Raw genomic sequence first — 20,082 nt, 5'->3', positions numbered from 1 at the left:
GTCATCCGTACTTCATTGGCTGCATCTTATCAAAAAAGTGACAGTGTTATTTAGGAAGAAGGTGTTGGGAGATGCTATCGGGGTGCATGGTGGGTCGTGGTTCAGCGAATGTGTGCGCCTGGTTTCGTGTCGTGAGAGCGATAGTGCCATAATACCTACGTCGTACTGGCACATCTAGGCCGGAGAGAAGAGAAAATGGATGAAAAAGATGTTTGCTAACGACAAGTCTGGCTATTTGGTTGGTTCCAGCTGTTCCCTCCGGTGTGTGTGTGTTAACCTGCTGCTGACTGTCATGCTGAGGGGGTAATTTCTGCATCTGGTCGGCGGCGGTGCAAAGGTCATTGAGGAAGGGGGAAACAGATTGAGCTCATCTCCTCTGTCGAGTGTGATATGATCCCTCTTCTGCCTTCAGCATCAGCACCAGAAATGGCGACCCCACGCTGGTCTGTTTTGTCGGGTGACATACATATGTACTGGACTAAGTCGCCACTCAGGGCGGAATTGAAAAGATGATAATAGCACTCTTTGTAAGGACTCTACTCCAAGGAAATGATATCATAGCTTCGAGCGACTTCTTTACAGCCAGTCCAGATATTGTGTGCGTTGCGTGCGTGTTTGTGTGTGTGATTTTCCAATCAGACTGTGACGGTCGGTGCCAGAGTATGTCCTCTGGGCTCGGAGTGCTGTTCTAATCTCCCTCTCTTGTTTCTTAGCCCCCTGACCTGGGAACGGTATCTCTAAAAGAATGCAGGCGGCTTTTATGCGCTACCCTGAAAGAAAAATAATACAATAAAATGGACTTATTATGAGGTATCGTGAAAAGAAATGTGTCGCCCTCCAGCTGATTGTAGTTCCAGTCATCTGATTTTGAACTTAGAAGCTATCCAAGGGAGAGAAGGGAGAAGATTGGTCGCCAGCAAACCAAAATTAGAAAAAATAAGAATATTGGCATTCAGCGGAATGGACAATTTAAGGTCTTTGACCAATGTTAAGTGAAAGGTATTTTTGGGAGAAATTGCGAATACCAAAAGTCCATGAAAGTACGAAAAGAGAGAAATGTTGGTAAATAATGTTACTAATTGTCAGGAATGCGAACTCTATCAAATTACTTTTTTCTTCCATGATAATTACTTAACAGTTGCCATCAAATACCACTGGTTTCATTTTACTTTTAAATCAGTTCAGCTAATTCACCAGACCAGAAGTGTTTTTGGAAGAGTACAAGACAAACAAATAAAATTATGATAGGCTAATATAGAATCAAATTCCAACACACACAAAAGCAAACATGGTTGCCAAGACGTTTTACAAATGGGGTCAACCTAAGTAGTCACACCAAGTTTAATAATCTCAGATCCAGCCGTTATTTAACCTTAGAAAAAGAACATTTTGAAACAAAGCTGAGAGTAGTAAGAACAAAGATATGTCCAACTCGTTTCATGTTGATTGATGAAACTAGTTTTGCTAATTTTCCATTGAGGTTTGCTATTTAATGTCTTAGTGAAGGTGCCCTTTAAACATCTGATAGGTGCACTATTGTGCATAAATGTGTCTTGTCAGCACTTATCAGAGTGTGCAGGCTACGAGGGTGCCTGAGTTAAGGCTGCCCACTCATCTTACTGACAAGCCGTGTCATAGCCGCTACATGAGTAATGTTAGGTGGGCATGCTGGACCCTCAACTCTCATCGTTGCCTGCCCACATTCCACTAGCGGTTGATAAAATCACTAAACATATTTAACCCGTTAATTGTAGTAATTAATCAGTCAGGATTGTATGCCTTTAAAGCCAGAGTTAAGATTTTTAAACAATGTCTTCAGTTTTAAACAAGCTTCTAGCATCTGTTAAGAACAGATTCATATTTAGTTTCAAATAAGATAAGTCTGCTTTTGCGTTTCGAATTTACAAGGATAAGTTGTCCAAATTTTGATGTCAAGGAAAATTTAGTTTTGAATTACAGTCGGTTTTAAGTCAGACTATAGGTTAAAATGTGTATATTATCTTGTAATTCCTGACAATTTTAATGTCCTGTCTTTATTTTTATTTTTTTAGTAATCACTTACTTCGTAGTTCCCGTTAGCTCTTTAATTTCCTCTACAAAGTAGCACACATGCGTGGGAGTCTACTTTGAGAAATTTTGGCAACAACGACTATCTGGCCCCCATTTTACCCACCCCCCCAACACCCACAACCCTTGGGCTACTCCGTAGTGCCTTGAGTTCAAGGTGTTGCGGTCGAGCCAAGTGGAAGATCTGCACTTTCGCTCTGTACTGTTGCAACCAGCCCACTCCTCTCATATTTGCCCAGTAAATAAATAAAAATACAGAGAGATTAGTACTCCTCAGATACAGCTTCTGTTTAGCCTGCAGCCCGATTTGCACGTACCGCTTGCCAACAGAGTGCAAGGGGTGCAAATGGAACCAAAAATATAAATATTAATAAGCGAGACGGCAGAGTCCGCCGTATCTTCAAACTCGGCAGGAGGCGAGGTGTTGTTGGGAGTGTTTCACATGGGGGATAGAAATGCAATTATCGTTGAGCCAGGTCTGCGTGCCTTCGGGGTTATCGAGCAAGAGTGAGTTCACTTTTCTTACATCAAATACATGCTCGCTTATCAGCGAGCGGACTTTGTTCTTTTTAAACAAAAGCATCGAGTCATGCGCCCCTAGAACATTGAAAGGATCTGTGTGTATAGATAGTGCGCCCCTAGAGGTGGTAATACCAAAAGCAATGAAGCTTGTGATTGGTTGTGAGGGATTCGAAATTGGCTTTCAAGCCAGGGTTGGAGCTTCAAAGAAGGTGTTGGGTATCGCATTGGGTTTTTTAGTCGGTTAGATTTTAAAATTGGGGTTCAAACCCAGAGTCTATGGCTGGGTAAGTCTTTAAATTCATTCTACGAAGTAAATATGGTGGAATAAAATTGGGGTTTGAAGCTTGAGTTGAGTTTTCCAAACAAAGGTTTGAAATTGGCAACCCAAATTCAACTCTCAAATGATGGTATAAACCAAGATTGGGGGTCCCAAATTAAAAATTGGAAGCACAGATTCGGGTTTGAACCCGTGTTTTTAAGAGCAAGTTTTTATTGACTGTGTTTTTTATTGAGTTTTTGAATCCATATAGTCGTGTAGATTAAATAAACAAAATTAGCTTTATGTTTAACCATTCACTTAATTCATGCGACTCAACTCCCCAGAGTGCCATTGGCCCTAAATGGAGGAGAACAATTAAACACAACGTAGTCCATACTTCTAAACCTCGTGGTTCATCCATGGCTAAAGCAAACAAAAGGGTGGGGCACGATACTGGAAAGAGATTTTAGGTCTTCATCTAATTACGTCGCTAGTCCTTCATGGGAGGCATGGAAACATGCCTTCTGTATTTTATGTGGAGTGCCTCCATTTGCATTCACATCACAGCAAAGTCCTAATATGTACCCCGGGATAATTGGTTTGAAAGCCTCCCATCTCCCCAGTGGAAGTATAGAAGAGAGGCATATCTCTGTGGAGAGACTAAGAAGGGCACGGCGACCAGTTATCCCCTTTTATAATCCTACCGACAATCACCCCTTCGGAATCTACGTAAGGACCTGTGGCCAGCCTTTAATTTAGCACCCCTCAAGCATCTTCAAACATCCTCAAACCAGCGTAGGCTCTCTTCAATTGGAGAATCCCAAAGTGCCATGGGGGGTGGGCTAGCAGGTAGCGGAAAGAGGTCAGTGTGACCCTCCTCAGTGGGACAATAGATTCTTTAATTCTTCCTCTGAGCCTGTGTTTTGCTTTCAAATAAGGGATTCAAACAAGGGTTAAGGTTCCACTATAGGGTTTGAAGCCAAGGTTAAGGTTTAAAACAATAGTTACAAGTCAATATAAGAGTTTCAAGCAAGAGTTGTGGTTTGAAATGAGGGTTTTGAGGCTGTGTTTTTAAGGTTTCTCGCTACAATTGCGGCTTAGGGCTTGAAATAAGGGTCACCGTTCGAGGTTAGGCTTTTCAAACAGGTTTTCAAGTCTAGGTTAAATACAGGATTAGGTTAACTACCGTTATATAGGTTAGTTTGGATTCTTAAACTGAAAAAACCTGGAGGTTGATCCCATCTTCGATTTGCATTCATGTCTTAATTCATTCCTCGCGGAGAAATCTGCATTTAAAAAGAAAAAAAAAAACCTGTGATGGCCTCGTTAAATAATAAGCGTCTGTTGTGGCCGACCTTAAGTTGGCTAGTCTCTTTGTGCATGAGGCACTCTCGTTGTTGGTTTTGTTTTAGCTTCAGCACCAGTCCAATAGGGACTTCTTATGTGTGCAACCCCCTTGTTAGCCCTCACATGTGAATGACATTCAGCTTGAGGGCATTCCATCTGTGTTTGTTCTTCTCCCTCCATTGGGACCCCCATTACCTCCTATTAACTTTCTCGTGTGCTTGCCTTATGTCATTTAAGGAGTCGGGATTAGTACGGTTAACCCGACAGCGGGGGCTCCGAGAAATCACCAATTCATGGATGAATACTTTTGACCTAATCAATAGAGTTGATCAATTGATTGGTAAATTAGGCAAGGCAGACTGTCAGTGTGATGCATATAACAGAGGGCTGTTGTGTGAGAAATTATATTGATGGGAAAGATCCACTTAGCTGAAACTTACCATTTACCAACCTCCCTTTTAGTGCTGCGAGACGACTTCCGGCAGAACCCGACCGACGTGGTGGTGGCAGCGGGCGAGCCGGCCATCCTGGAATGCGTTCCACCAAGAGGCCACCCCGAACCCACCATCTACTGGAAGAAAGACAAAGTGCGTATTGAGGATAAGGATGACAGAGTCACGGTGAGTGCCCAACACACAACACACTTGAATCAAGGAAAAATATCTTTGACCTCTAAACCTGAATCTTTTAATTTTTTTTATTTAATTTTTCTAGATCCGTGGAGGAAAGCTGATGATCTCAAACACAAGGAAAAGCGACGCCGGCATGTACATATGCGTGGGCACCAACATGGTGGGAGAACGGGACAGCGAAACGGCACAAGTCACTGTGTTTGGTAAGTTTAATTTACACAGACTCTCCTGTGTGTCATAAAATCAGGCAGAGCTCATTGATAAGTTAGACCAGGGGTGTCAGACTCGGGTTGGTTCGCGGGCCACTTTAACGTCAACTTGATTTCACATGGGCCGGGCCATTTTAGATATAATATTTAGATTTTTTTTCTAAATGGATTAAAAGAACTCGATTAAAAGCCCTGAATATTCAGTTTTTATAGATCTAAAACCATGTTTATTTAAGCTTTTTTTATATATGTTTAGATTTTATAAAATGATTTTTGAACTAAAAACACAGAAAAAATGGATTAAAAATTACAATTATTGATTTAAAAGAGGGAAAATCAGGAAATTTAATATACATCTCTACTCTTCATTTCAGTCAGCACTCATGATTGACTTTCCCGGGCCGCACAAAATGATGCGGCAGGCCAGATTTGGCCCCCGGGCCGCCACTTTGACACCTGTGGGTTAGATTGTCAAATCAGGGTTTTTGAACTATGTATTACTCAAGACTAAATGGTGTCTAGCACACATCTTGAGTTGCAGATGAAAGTGAAAGGAATTTTATTTTGCTATGTACTGTCCGCTTGACTTACTAAGTGCTGTAAATAGTATGTTAATTTTAAGAGACATGGTTAATAGATAAAAATGGGAAACACCATATAAGTTGTTTGGTATTTTCTAGTCTACAAAATGGCCTTATTCCTTTTACCATGTTTCCTTTGTATACATTGTTTCACAGAACGACCGACATTCCTCCGCCGCCCCATCAACCAAGTGGTACTCGAGGACGAGATGGTTGAATTCCGCTGCCAGGTGCAGGGAGACCCCCAGCCCAATGTGCGCTGGAGGAGGGACGATGTCGACGTTCCTCGTGGGAGGTAAGATGACCAACCTGTGATGTTCCAAATAAAACACGCACATGTCATTGGAGTGCCAACCAAACGAATTAATTTATCATACCACAGTTTCCTTACTTAGTGTATATTTTGGGACACTGAGTATTTTAATCAGTACAAGGACTTGTACCTGTCTGGGTTAATCTGACAAAATGCAATGTCATTGTGGACTTACTCAGGAATCGCCCCAGATGCTATGACATCAATGTGTGGGCGGCGTGTTTGCGTCTGATAAGGTTTTTTTTGTTTCTTTTATTTGTTTTTCCATTGGCCGCCATGACGTTTTGTGCACGGTGCTAAAAGAAACACTGATATGAGAATTGTTTCCTTGCACAAGTTGTTGAACGGAAGCACTGCAAATGAATCCGCAGAGTAGGATAAATGTCATTTCCCTATTCCTTTAAAAACAAAAAAACTGAACCACATGATACCATCATCCGTCAGTCATTAGAGTTGTTCATGATCCATGGGAGACTCCCACAGGAAGTCCGCCAGTTTGAAATGATTTAATTTCTCTGTCACTGTCATTTAACAGCTGTTAATCGCTTCTAATGTTTTCAGTTAGGATTTAACAGTAATATCATAAATGAGTTAGTGTTTTACTTTGAATGGAAAAGTTATGAAATTAGGAAATGCATTTAGGCAACACAGGCACCGATAAGTCTGTAATTAAAGAATCAGCTGTAATAAGGATCAAGCATGCCACTTTTTCCCTTCTGTGCCATCCAAATCATTGCTTACATGAATGTCAGAGAAGGCATGCTGGAGTCTCAGCTGAGCAAATAGCACATTCATAATGTCACATTTTTCCTGCCAGGACACGACCGGCTGCTGTTCCTTTTCTAATCACAGTCTTCATTTCAGTTTTTTTTTTGGTAATATGATCGAAATATAACGAGCCAGTATTATACGAACCCCTCAGAGGATTGTAAGGTACGCACACATGCAGAAACAATTAAAAACAGCAATCTGGCAGAAGCCAGTGAAAAGATGCATAAACGGCAAATTAAGTTGTCAAGTCATAATAGATGCTTTATTTCAACGGACGGTTGAGCTTTGATATTCCTTGGGGTGCCTCATTACATGGATGCAAGGACTATTATGGGATAGTAGAGAACAAAACGAGAGGAAATGGACTACGTTTAATTTTATAAACTTCAATCAGGTAATACGATATATTTCGGAAAGGCTATCAGCCAATCGCAAGCGGCAATAAGGCTTTTTGAAAAATAGAAGGTAAAGTATATCAATATAATGTTCGTTTTTATGCAATAGACAATGTTTTGTGAAGTATAACCTTCCCTCTAGTGCAGGGGTCTCGAACTCAATTTACCTGGGGGCCGCTAGAGGCCGAGTCTGGGTGAGACTGGGCCGCATCAGGATTTCCACAAGAAAAGCACTGATAAAACATTCAGTTCTATGCTGAGAGCAGCGGAGGAGTGTGCGCGCCGAGCGGAGTGATCGGCCTCACGGCTTCTCCTCCGCCCAGCTGATTGGAGGAATGAATGAGTGAGTGAGCGAGGCACTGGACAGCCCGGCCGATGTCCCGCCCTCCATAGCCGTATACCTCACCGTGATTGGTTCATTCAGCTCCGAACCAAAGTTCCCTCTAATTTTTTGTTGGTCTGAGCAGAAAGACAACCTCCCTGAGCGCACTGAGTACCAGTGTGAGCGACATCATCGGTACTCGGATGATTCGCCTAAAGACGTTTCGCCGACGGACGTTTGACAGACGGGCAGGTCGCCGAATGGACGTTCCACCGAACGTTCATTCGGCCGAACGGAGGTTTCGCCGAAACGGGATTCGAACGCTCGCCCCGCCGGATCGTGTGTGTACAAGTTTTTCAACCTCGGCCCGTTAGGATTTTTAATCCGGCCCGCCGCCGGTGTTGTCCAAATTATAGTAAAAATCAATGTTCGTCTACCATCAATGGCAGTCCGGGAATAAGCACTCTTGGGCAGGCAGATGTAGCAGAACCGAGCCGTAAAATGACAGCAATCGGGTCAAATCCATCCTAAAACAGCATTTAATGATTAAATACAAATACTGGATGATATCGCGATGGAGGCAAAAAAACGTCTATAGACGTCCATTCGCCAAACGACTCAAAATGCTCTCAAATTCGGTCAAATCCAGCTGAAAACAGCATTTAATGATTAAATACAAATACTAGTATTTGTTTTTAATCATTAAACTAACAAATACTAGTACGACCTGTCCGTCTGTCAAACGTCCGTCGGCGAAACGTCTTTAGGCGAATCATCCGGTCACGACATCATCATTGCTCGCTATGGGCACACCAGTATCACACCTGCCACAAGCAGGTGCATGTCAATGTTCCCTCTAATTTTTCATGTAAAACATGCTGTAAAACAAGAAAAACATGAGTGGACAGAGCTACTGCGACTGGCTGCCACTTAAACGGCGCCATCATGGGGAAAGGGGTACAAAAAAAAAAAAAAAAAACATTTAAAAAAAATAAATAAATAAAAAAAAAAAAAAAAAAAATCGATCTTTCATATTAAGACGGGGGCCGCAAATTATCGTCCCTAGGGCCGCAGTTGGCCCGCGGGCCGCAAGTTTGAGACCCCTGCTCTAGTGCAAGGGTGTCAGACTCGGGTTAGTTCGCGGGCCACTTTAACGTCAACTTGAGTTAACGTGGGCCGGACCATTTTAGATATAATATTTAGATTTTTTTAAATAAATGAATTAAAAGAACTGGATTAAAAGCCCTGAATATTTAGTTTTTTATTGATCTAAAACAATGTTTATTTTAGCTTTTTTAGATATTTTTTTAGATTTTACAAAATTATTTCTGAACTAAAAACACATAATTTTTTAAAATAAATTACAATTATTGATTTAAAAAGTGGAAAATCAGGAAATTTGATATACATCTATACTCTTCATTTTAATTTGATCGTAAAACAGAAAGTCAGCACTCATGATTTGCTTTCCCGGGCCACACAAAATGATGCTGCGGGCCAGGTTTGGCCCCGGGCCGCCACTTTGACACAGGGCTCTAGTGTCTGCGACATGCGCCTATTTCCGTGTAAAGTTTATTGGGTCAACTATTGCCGACTAAAACTGCCATTAGAATTATAAAAAAAACAAATATTTTACCTTACATGTATCGCGTTTGTAGTAGAGGAGTTCGACTGTTTTAACAAAAACATGTCACTGCAATTTAAAATTGGGAAGCAAAATCCTAATTTGACTCTCATTAATCATATGCAGAATTTTACATTTAAAGTCTCTAATTTTTGGGGGGATCTTAGAAGCACTCCTCTTGACATTTGCTTCCATTCCCACCACTCCAAAAATGATGTTTTGGTGATTTTATACTTTCCTCCTTGAGTGAATGTGAATGGTAAAGTGGAAAAGACGAGTAAACTTGGCCCAGCTCTGTAATTACATTCCTACTGTAATAGAAAACAGAGTTTGGGTCGAAGAAAGAGCTACTGTTCCCTTGTTGTGTCTGCTTCGATGTGGCCACAGAAAAGCTTAGCGAGATGCTCAGCCAAAATGTGAAGTTGATGACAAAAGCTGCCTTTGATCTCGGAATGAAAAAAACGAAAACAAATAAAGCACCAGTAAGCATTACAGTCTGCTAGATAAACTGAGGGAGTATGTGCTGACATTGGGTTATTTTGCCACAGTTTTTCTTACAACCGTGAAAGATTATGAATAATATAAGGGTTGTTTGTTGTTTTCCCCTTTTTTCGAAACTTTTTTAACCCATGAAAATATCGCTTTATCTTCAGATTGGTTTGATTTGTATTGAGGTCTTCATGACGGTATTTTACATGGATTTTTTTGGTTTGTTTTGGTAGATAGTTGAATTTCGCTTCAGGAACGAATTTTTGTAAAAGAGAAAAAACATGAAAATCGGTTAAAAAAAAATCGTCATTGTTCGATAATTTTGCAAATCGTAAGTGGCACATCCTTCCCCATAAAATTATTCCTTTTAAAATAATGGTTGTAGTTTCAGTACAGATGAAAACAGTTCCAGATTAAGATGGTGTTTTGGAATCAGAAAGACAAATAAGAAGACTTGCCTAATATTAAGGGATATTTTAATAGTTAAAAGCCAAACGATGCAAACAACTTCCCTTTAGCTTCTTGAGTTCAACCATCCCATCATGTTTCTACTCTTTTTCCCCCTGAAACATCACTTTTCTTCTCCCTACAATACATCCACTATGCCTTCCCCCTGTCAGAAACAAATCGTTCAGCCATGACTCAGTCAAATAATCATTATGACTTCTTAAGTACCTGTGCCGAGAGGTAGAACTGGCAGGCGACGGCCAGGAATGCGCTCCCAATAAAGCGACCTTTGAGCGCTCGCTGGAGAAATGTCATGAAAGAAAAACAATTTCCCTGCTCGACAAGACAGATTGAGCTTCTGGTGGCAAGCGGCCATCACGAGGGTGCTGCACCCTGTATGATGTACTCTATGTAGTGTATAGATTATGTATATAGCAGTTCCAGGTTGAGGGGAAATGGGCCGTGGTGACAATGTTCCAAAAAGTATTGCTTCAAACTGGGCTTTCATGCCAGGTGCAATTGTCCAAAGGAACACAAACCGTAAACGACTTGACTTCCTAGAATGTTACGCTTTTAAAAGAATTCAGCTCATTGTTTTATGACTACGTATAATGAAATCCCACTTGATCGGATAAAAACAACAATGAGTCGTATAAATTACTCTCTTGTGCACATGACTTTTGAAAACACACGGATTATTGCGTTTCATAGCATCATTAAAAATCCAAATAAGGGCTTTGGGAGTCAGAAATGAATAGAAATAAAGCTACAGTTCCGCCACAGTAAAATTTGGGTTTTCTACAGAAGAAGACATCTTGCCTAGATGGAGTTATTTTATGAATTAATTCATCTCCCATACCACTTATGGTCACAAGGGTTAAGGGGGTGCTGGAGCATATCCTAGCCAATCATGGGCCGTGGGTGGGGACAACCTAAATTGGTTGCCAGCCAATCACAATCAAGCCGTCAGCAGTTGGGACTCGTTTTTTTCTTTTTTAAAGGAGTTGCTATCACCATTGAAGTATCTTGAAATGTAATGTCAAACTGCAATTTTTTAATGTTGCATGTATGTATATCATGAAGAGTTTCCAGACTATCAAACTCTCCCGTATGAATTTTAACAAAAGAACGATTGCTTGTCAAATATTCGTCGGTACTGTCTCGCTATCACCTTTGCGCCTACGCAACAATCGATTGGTTGAAAATGACGCAGTGCTTTTCATTCCGTCGATTCTCTTAAATGGCCTTCGCACATCTTTTGTGTACATCTCAATTGTGTTATTATGCTGAATTAAAGGCAGCACAGCAACCCCCCTCCATTCCGTCTTCACCGCCTGCTCAACTTGTCAACAGCTTTTACAATGCGCAGACAGTATTTAATTACTCATGTCTAATTGAAAACACTTTTGTCTATTGGGTGTTTACTCAAGGCATTCAGTCAGAATTTGACCGCTGTTCCCTTCATGAAAATGCACCGCACATTCTCCGCGAAAAAAAATACACTTCATGAATATTGAACACGTTTGCAGGGTTCTGAGCAAATGCCGTTAAATAATTGATCTCCCTCGCAATCTCCATTTGTTAGAATGAGTAGCCGGACTTGGGTTGTCCTTTTTTTTGTTCCTGAGATCTCACGGTGAGCCTGTTTTCACCTGACAGGTATGAAATCAAATATGACAAGGACGACTATGTGCTGAGGGTGAAGAAGGCATCGGTCAACGACGAGGGCACCTTCAGCTGTGTGGCGGAGAACCGTGTTGGCAAGCTGGAGGCCTCGGCTACGCTGACAGTACGAGGTAGACGTCCTTTAATCCTTGAGTTGGTTTGCGTTCTCTTTTCAGTGCGCCAATTAAAATACTTTAGGCGGCCCTGCTTTTCAATTTTGGCTTTGGATTTTTTTTTACAGGGCGTTCTATAAGTCAGTGTGCTTCCATTTTTACTATTTTATACAGATGTGAGGACACTAACATTTGGCAGCTCCACTTTTGTAAGCACATTGTTCCTGGACAATTGATACTGGAAATCAGTAAGGCTGTAAACATTTTTGGATATAGATAGTAATGTTTTCTTGAAATTCGTACAACATTGTCGCTATGGGAAACACTGCAAAGCATCTAGTAAATGCTTTGTTTGAATGATTAATTCAGGAGTTTGGGTTTATTCATAAGTGGAGGTACAGACCCTGCTTTAAGGAACTTGAATTTTATTGTCGGAGCAGCTCGATAGTCAAAAAGCCTCGAAAATAGGAGGCATTTCGAGCCTTACCAAACAGAAGGACATGCTAAAAGAAAAAAACTGCAAAGCCTGAGCTGTCAAAGCAAATGACCTTGTTGGTTTCTGAATGATACTTCAAGCGAAATACACAAAAAAACGTGTTTGTCCTTCAAAACCTGACACAAAAATGTTTGCTAAACCTGATTTCACGTTTTATCCCTGATCCGTATTTGAGCCTTTTCTCTTCAAACGTGTTTTAGTTCTCTGCAATTTCTTGAAAGATAATAGTCACCCTTTCACCTTTTTTAAATGTTCTTGTTGGTTACGTCTCCAATGCTAAAAAACGTAGCCTTCACGCGGCCAAACCCAAAGGGTTGCATTGAATGCTGACGCCTCACTCAGATTTCAGCAGTCTATGAATCTATTTAATTATTTACATTCCTGTGCCCCTTTTCTTCTACGGTTGTCATCCCAGCAATTATCCATCCGGTTACCAGCAGAGCTTTTTCACAGTTTACTAGTGCCTACACCAATGCGTCACCTGGGGTTTTGTGGGGTTAATAAAAAGGTCCTAGCCATAATTTCCCACCATTGCTGGCACTCTTGCCACCATTAACCCCCAAGTGTTGCAGGTCCCCATGGAGGAGCGCTTAAAGATCCCATGAAGGCGCACATCAGGGTCTTTCTGCTTCATTTTGGGGTTTTAAAATAGAACTATTGGCACATTTGAGATTTTTGCACCCTTGCTTGGCATTTCGCCATTCATTGACAAAGAGAGAAAAGGTCCAGCGACAAAATGAAGCTCCTCCCTTTAATTCATCTTGACGCCATGACAATAAGATGCCATGAGATTACACAATTTCTATACATTGGATGTGAACTCAAGAACTATTTTTAAATCGATATCAGAACACACATTCTAGAATAAAATCTAAAATCTATTTTCATTTGCATACCTGTCAACCTCGGCCAATTGATCCCTTTATCATTGATTATTAAGCGACAAAAAACGTACAAATGAAACTAGGGCTCACTTAAGTCTAAAATTTTCCCCAAAGTGGACGTACTAGCGCCCAATAAGTCGGTGCGCCTTCTGTATGCACTAAATGCAAGATTCTGTAGATCTTGTTGTATGACGCTGACAGCTTGACTGTCTGGGTACATTGCTTGCTGACACACTCTGTGGAAGGGGAATACATACCATGCTTGAAGCATGACAATATTAGCAGTCGACCATGACGTTTTTGTCTGCTATCAGTGACCGATACGATCTGGATTAGAGCCCAAATGGGTAACAACAAGATCAGTTTTACAAAAAACTACTTTAAAAAAATCCTGTACAAAAGTATGTTGTCCGGCGTACACAATTTGAAATGATCAAAAAACGCATAAAATATGGGAAAAACATAAGTTGACATGTATGCATTTGCAAATTCCAAACCATGTTAAGTGTCTTCTGAGCAAAATCTGGACCTTCTCTGTCTCGCTTGATTTCAACATGTCATTCATTCTGACTTTGGTTTCATATATTTTAATCTTCTATTTTTGTTAAACGTCTGTGATTTTTATCTTTTTTTTCCCGTGTGTGTATGTGTCCACTCTTCCATTGTCGCGTCTCCAGACGGCCGTGCCGGTAAGTTAACCATCCTTCTGATTCGACTCCATCCCGCATGCCTTCTTTGCATTTTAACGCACATCACCCAAGCAATTGACCGATCACATTGCTATTTGGTTTCAATTGATATATAGAATGTGCTTTCCTGTCCGTTCTTAGACGTCGGGTTTAGTCGTAGTGGAAGAAAACGATTAACACCGGTGCAAAAAAGAGCGTGAGAAAGAACAAGTGGGCTCGTTGCAGGTTTTTTGATGTGTTTATCAATCCGGTGTGTGGGATGTCGGAAGGCGAAGGCAAGCAGGGAGGGAGTGGAATCCCTGCCAAAGTGTGATTTAGGTTCTCAGTATCAGTCCTGGGCTTTGAGAGCCACAAGATATCCAAGCTGCACAAGGCCAGGCGAGAAGGCTGTAAATCTGTGGCCATCTGTACCATTCCCAACTGTGTGTATGTGTGCGTATCTCTCCCAAATGCATCCCCCCCTCAACACACAGACACACAGATCCTCACTGTCGGGGGGATTACACAGCAAAAGCAGCCAAATGGGACCAAGCTGGACCTTACTGGAACCAGCTGGCTTGTCAGACTTGAGAAGTAATAAGAAGCATGGGAGGGGACACAATGTTGCAGTGAGGACATTGTCTAGTCATTTCAATAGCCGTTGCATTGTAAACTATTTAGTAGAACACTGAACCAAAATATATATGTAGGTGCAAAAATAAAAAAACAGTTGGGCCGTATGATGAATGGTGGCGATAGATATCTGATCCATTTGAACTAGTTTTAGGGACAGATTTGAAGCAATGTGAATTTTCTTTAGAAATTACCATTAGATTCTTGTTTTTTTCCAAATGTACCCAACAGATATTTGTAAAAATGAAGAATATTTCCAATATAAATGAGATGTGAGTGACCCAAAAGGAACCTCATTTTCGTTTGTTTGTTTTTATAGTGCATTGTATATATATATTTTTTAGATAGGCAGTTTACACTTCCTTTTCTTCACCCTTATTACGGATTTTCAACATGGCTAGCTCATTCCCCCTTTTGCTTCATTATCGAACCACCTTTGTCAAGTTGTCAGCTCCAAAACGTCTCACTCGGGCCCAACTGGCATTCCGATAGTTCTGGCATCAGTCGGATGGAGCCGGTGAGAATTGAACGCAGCAGCTTATCGCTGTTCGATTTCAAAGTTTAATACTTGACTTGCCGGACAGCAACGTCTAACAAACATTTGCTTTTAACTCTGTTTGCACTGATTCCGAATCCTTAGGCCACCTCTTCATAGTCATGTGTTGTCTCCGATGTAATTTCTTCTTCCCTCTGTGATTGTCAATATGACTGCCATTCATTCTTTGGATGAATGGCCCAACCTTGGTTACCGTGGCAATGATAGTTGATGTCCAAAGCAAAACCATAAACCGAGACTGCGTGGATTTTGCTTTGACTGTGGTTTAACTGCTCGTCTCCTAAACCTCCAGTAAAATCAACCACTGATATTTGCCATCAAGTGAGTTAGACCAACTGTTGCGGTTTTAATTTCAGCTGCCCCACAGTTTGTCATCCGTCCGAGAGACCAGATCGTGGCGCAGGGACGTACTGCCACCTTTCCTTGTGAAACCAAAGGCAACCCTCAGCCTGCAGTATTCTGGCAGAAGGAAGGAAGTCAGGTAAGGGTAAGATCACTGCACCTGACACAATTCAGTTTCAACCTCGAGGCATTGCGTTACCACCAAAATACAGTTTTTAATCAGATAAGCCTCTATCATACGCAGAGCTGTCAACCTCTCTGGGATTTTAGACTCCTAACAACCTCCGAAAACTCCAGAAATCCAAAAAAATTGTCACTGAATTTTTTTTTTTAAGCAACCATTTCGGAGAAGTGCCAAAATTCCAATTTAAATGCCTTGAAATTCACACCACCACTACGGCTTCTGCCATCTTACTTGTGCATTTGATTCAACTGCACTATAAATCGGAAGAATTCGGTAACACGAGTGCATTACGAATCATCCGATTAAAATTTTCCGTTTTTTTTTTTTTTTACATTTTATATCAAATCGCATTCACACCTGTTGAAAACAAAACTCCTGAATTAGGACAAGGGTCCTCCTGAAATGTGGTCGACAAAGTTTGGCAGCTCTGCGTACGGTAGATCAGAAAATTTAGACAAATGCACCCAGAAGCACAAACTGAATCCAAAATATGATCTAAAGCAATTGCATCAAGTAAAATCATTATTATCTCTACCTAGTTATCTTTACCTAGTTTCTCTAGATAGAAAATACTAGGTAACATTGCTGTTTTGATAAACAATTTTTGTCCTTCCGATCCTTTTTTTCTTTCTTTAAAGCCGAATCATATAACCTTTTGAGGTTTCTGTTTTGCTCTGCTGGACTAGAACCACTCTGTTGATTTCTTTAGCCACGCATCCTGGTCTTTATTATTTTACTTCAGTAGAGCTAATTAAATCCAATTGTACTGTAAAATCAAAATAACAAAAAACAGTACCATGGATGTTTCTGTCCCTCCACACATTAACACAGATCTTCACAGTTCACTATCTGTCATCAGGTTCTTTACAGCTTATGCACAATTTTTTCACAGCCGTCAGTGGCGCGCCTGGCCTGTAGCACTAATCGCTTTTCACGGTAACCCGTTGCACCGATAAGAACGATCCCATCTCTCACTGGAGCAGTTAAGCCATTCAAATACCTGGGAGTCCTCGCAACATTTGACAACAGCGCCAATTAGGAGCCAGTTGAGGCTTGTCGATGAGCCCGGTGATATGATTCAGTGGCGGATACGCTTCAAACACAGACATACACCCTTGCGTGTATTCGTTCACTCACTCACTCACATGTAGCCTGCAGGCCGTCAAAATGCCACACGGAAGAGGTGCGTGTCATCACCAGTTGGCGTGATGTTGCCCACTAAACCCTTGACGTTGACTCACAACCCAATAAACATTTTTTTAGCAAGTGTCTCACTGCTGCTACTGAACTTTGATGGAGGCGGGCAAGTTCCGATGAGGTGCGATTGTAATTATTTACTGCCAAACTCCGCCTAATTAATTACAGCAAGTGACAGAAAATGATGGGGGGGTTGTTCCCACCTGCTCCCACTTGAAGATAATGAAGTGTTAATCGCTCATGTGCCTAGAGAAGTAATAATTTGTTAAATGTATCAGTTCAGTTGTTAATTTGTTGCATTCAGATGATTTCGGATCATTAAATCAAACGGGAGAGATCTTGTGTTGAAGATCGTATAATTAACTGGAAAAAGAAGAATATGCACATTGTTTAAATGGTGACGACCAAATTTGACAATTGCAAGCTGGCAATCCATCTTTGGTTCTTGTGGTTTACAGGTGGCTTTTAAATACTCATTTTTTAAATTTATTCTCCCACAGAATTTACTTTTTCCCAACCAACCCCAGCAACCCAACAGCCGCTTTTCCGTGTCGACGGGTGGCACCCTCACCATCACTTCGGTGCAACGGGGCGACGCTGGCTACTACATCTGCCAGGCATTGACCGTCGCCGGTAGCATCCTGGCCAAGGCCCAGCTGGAAGTCACGGATGGTAAAGCTTAATTCTGATTTCTGTTTTGGTGCTTATGATTAAAAAAAAAAACAGAAGTCCTTTGAAAACTCAACAAACCAAAGGAAACCTGTACAAAGGTAATTTAAAGGAACAAATTCTTGGCAAGTTGTTGCTAGGCAGATTTTATAGTCTTCAAATTATTTTTATGACTGAATAATCACCATTTTTTATTGTGATTCGTAGTATTTACTGTTACGTTACGCTGAGCTGTACATTTTAGCTGTTTACATATGGACGCTTTGATGTGATATTTACCATTTACTGGTCAGTTGACATACTCCCTACTACTTCAAATTGAATGTGTTCGTAAACCCATTATAATTGCATCATTGTATGTGTTTGCCAAACACAAAAACACAAAAATTGTCATTTTTAATGTAGATTTGATTGACCCACTTGAAGCTGACATCTGATCCTGAACAATGGAAACTCCATTAAATAAAGAAAGAAAACCTTTGGAAATAATAGAACAATATAGCAGGCTTCAAATATTTAAATTGACGCCCCAAATGTCGGTCAGTGATTCTGCTAGCGTCGCGTTACACCCCTCGCAGTCAGTCAAACCAAGTCAGAGTCCATTGTCCATCATTTTTCTGCTTTGACGTGGAACGAAAGCATCGTCCTTGAGTTCAAGTTTAACGATCGCTTGCCTGAGAGCGTCTGTGATTGAACGACTGCGATGGCAAGATAGATGACCGTCCTCCTCCGTCTGGTCAGGAAGTCGGAATGAACAAACCCGATGACATAGACCGGTGGCTTGGTGAAAGCGGAAGAGCAGGGTGTAAGGTGGGAGGGGGGTCAGGGCCACACCAGCTGTAGTCGCAGCCGTCATTGTGTGATTTACTGAGGGGGTGTCCGCCAGGTTCAAGGAGATTTGTAATGAGAAATTCTTGATCCGGAAATCCAAGGCCCCTCGGTCCGGCCTCCCAACGTTGGTCCTACATTCCGTTAGCACATCTATCAGGCTCGCAATGGGGCAGCACATTCCCAAAACACATCCAGATTGTTCTTCCACAGGATGGGTGTCAGCCAGGTGGTCTATCTGAACACAAAAGGGAGTGTCTAGAAAAGAAGCAGCTGTGTATCACTCCCTTTTTTTTAAATGTATTTACATCTTGGATCATCTACATCGTCTACTATCCTTAAAGCCCGCTATACACAAAGTGCCATAGCCGAACACTTAACTGGATAATTGGAAACCACTTGCACCCTGTTACGGACTTCAGATTTTGTTTCTTTAGAGTCAGAGCATCATTCTATTCTCAAGTCCTTTTGGAAAACTGAGAAAAATGTTGGCATTTTTCCATAAAAACTAATGTTAAACAAAATGGTACTTTGTATGTTACTCTTGCCGCATCTGAGCAATTTTCACCTGCCATTGAAATCTCAGCAAAAATGCTTACATAGGGTCTGACACTCAGGAAAAGTGCTTTTCAAACTCCCCATACTGCACCACAGTTGGGTTGGGTCACTTGGTTTTTAGCAGGCTTGAAATCTGCAGCGGATTTGGAATCATTCTCATAACTCAAACCAACCCTTTTGTTACCGGGGAAAAGGGGAAGGGTGTGATAACATGTTGAAAGGTTATAGAGGTAGTGGACTGGCTAATTATTCCCTGAAGGTCTAGCGTCATTAATCCATAGTGTCTAATTTATATGGCTTCTGTGATATGCCGGTGGGATTTGGCATTATTCAGCGGCGCTGCACTGCCGTTAACCCCGAGTTTACCCTCTGACATTCTCACTCTTTCATACAAGGAATACCAATCTGACCTATTCTTTCTGGTACTTTTATCAATTAGCTCAAACTATTCATCAGTTCTAGAAAAATGTTTATATTGTCAAGTGTCCAGTTGCAGTCGGCGATAAGACAATTGACGAGGATGAATCCAACGTAAGCTCGTTGAGCCAAAACAGACACAGTCAGCCTATATTTAGCATGTGCTGGATCTGGTGTTTTTCCACAACGATGCATTTTCTCTCAACCACACTGAGTCACTTGGCAGGAGCTGGTAGCCAAACACTCTTGTCTGGTAGTAGTAGTAGTGGCAGTGTCTAAAAATAAGGTGGAAAGTGCTTAGAATCCCACTACCCAGCTGTACAGGATGTTGCTGTAGTCCAAAAAAGACCACCACTCCCACTCTGGAATCTCTTCATGTTGCATTTTTTTTTTTTGCATTGCAGTCCTGTCGGACAGACCGCCACCCATCATCCGCCAAGGTCCCTCCAATCAGACTTTGGGTGTGGACAGTGTGGCCCTTCTCAAGTGCCAGGCTTCAGGCGACCCCGTCCCCTCAATCAGCTGGCTCAAGGATGGCATCAGCCTGCTGGGGAAGGACCCCCGTATGTCCTTGCAGGAATTGGGCAGTCTGCAGATTACCAACATTAAGGTAAGCAGTATCAGTATGGTAATAATTGTAGGAATTATACGCACATCATTATCATTTATCATACATTTGGTATGAAGAAGTCCAAGCTTGCTTTCTAATTGAACACTGTTTATCCAAAAAGAGTTGTTTTTCATGATGATTTTGTCCATGTCAGTCTATAAATGCAATATGTAAACATGCCGAAAATGTCATAAAAAAAAACATTTTACAATATAAAAAAGTATATTAATACTTTATTCATAATATAATAATGATAATAATGATAGTAATGATAGTAATTATAG

At 41.2% G+C, this 20,082-nt stretch overlaps 1 protein-coding gene across 2 annotated transcripts in view; it reads left to right on the top strand.

Annotated features, from left to right (window-relative positions):
- robo2 (roundabout, axon guidance receptor, homolog 2 (Drosophila)) overlaps positions 1-20,082 on the top strand; it is a 239,797-nt gene that overhangs the window by 177,738 nt on the left and 41,977 nt on the right. For both annotated transcript variants that reach the window (XM_077610829.1, XM_077610828.1), the window contains exons 3-9: positions 4,658-4,815; positions 4,910-5,030; positions 5,774-5,912; positions 11,638-11,774; positions 15,350-15,474; positions 17,217-17,388; positions 19,593-19,798. In XM_077610829.1, the coding sequence (XP_077466955.1) occupies positions 4,658-4,815; positions 4,910-5,030; positions 5,774-5,912; positions 11,638-11,774; positions 15,350-15,474; positions 17,217-17,388; positions 19,593-19,798 (1,058 nt within the window). The remainder of the gene's footprint in view (positions 1-4,657; positions 4,816-4,909; positions 5,031-5,773; positions 5,913-11,637; positions 11,775-15,349; positions 15,475-17,216; positions 17,389-19,592; positions 19,799-20,082) is intronic.

This window comes from Stigmatopora argus, chromosome 10, assembly GCF_051989625.1.
Source record: "Stigmatopora argus isolate UIUO_Sarg chromosome 10, RoL_Sarg_1.0, whole genome shotgun sequence".
Classification (NCBI taxonomy): Eukaryota; Metazoa; Chordata; class Actinopteri; order Syngnathiformes; family Syngnathidae; genus Stigmatopora; species Stigmatopora argus.
The sequence above is the reverse complement of the archived record's forward strand: the minus strand, read 5'-3'. Positions and strand labels throughout refer to the sequence as shown.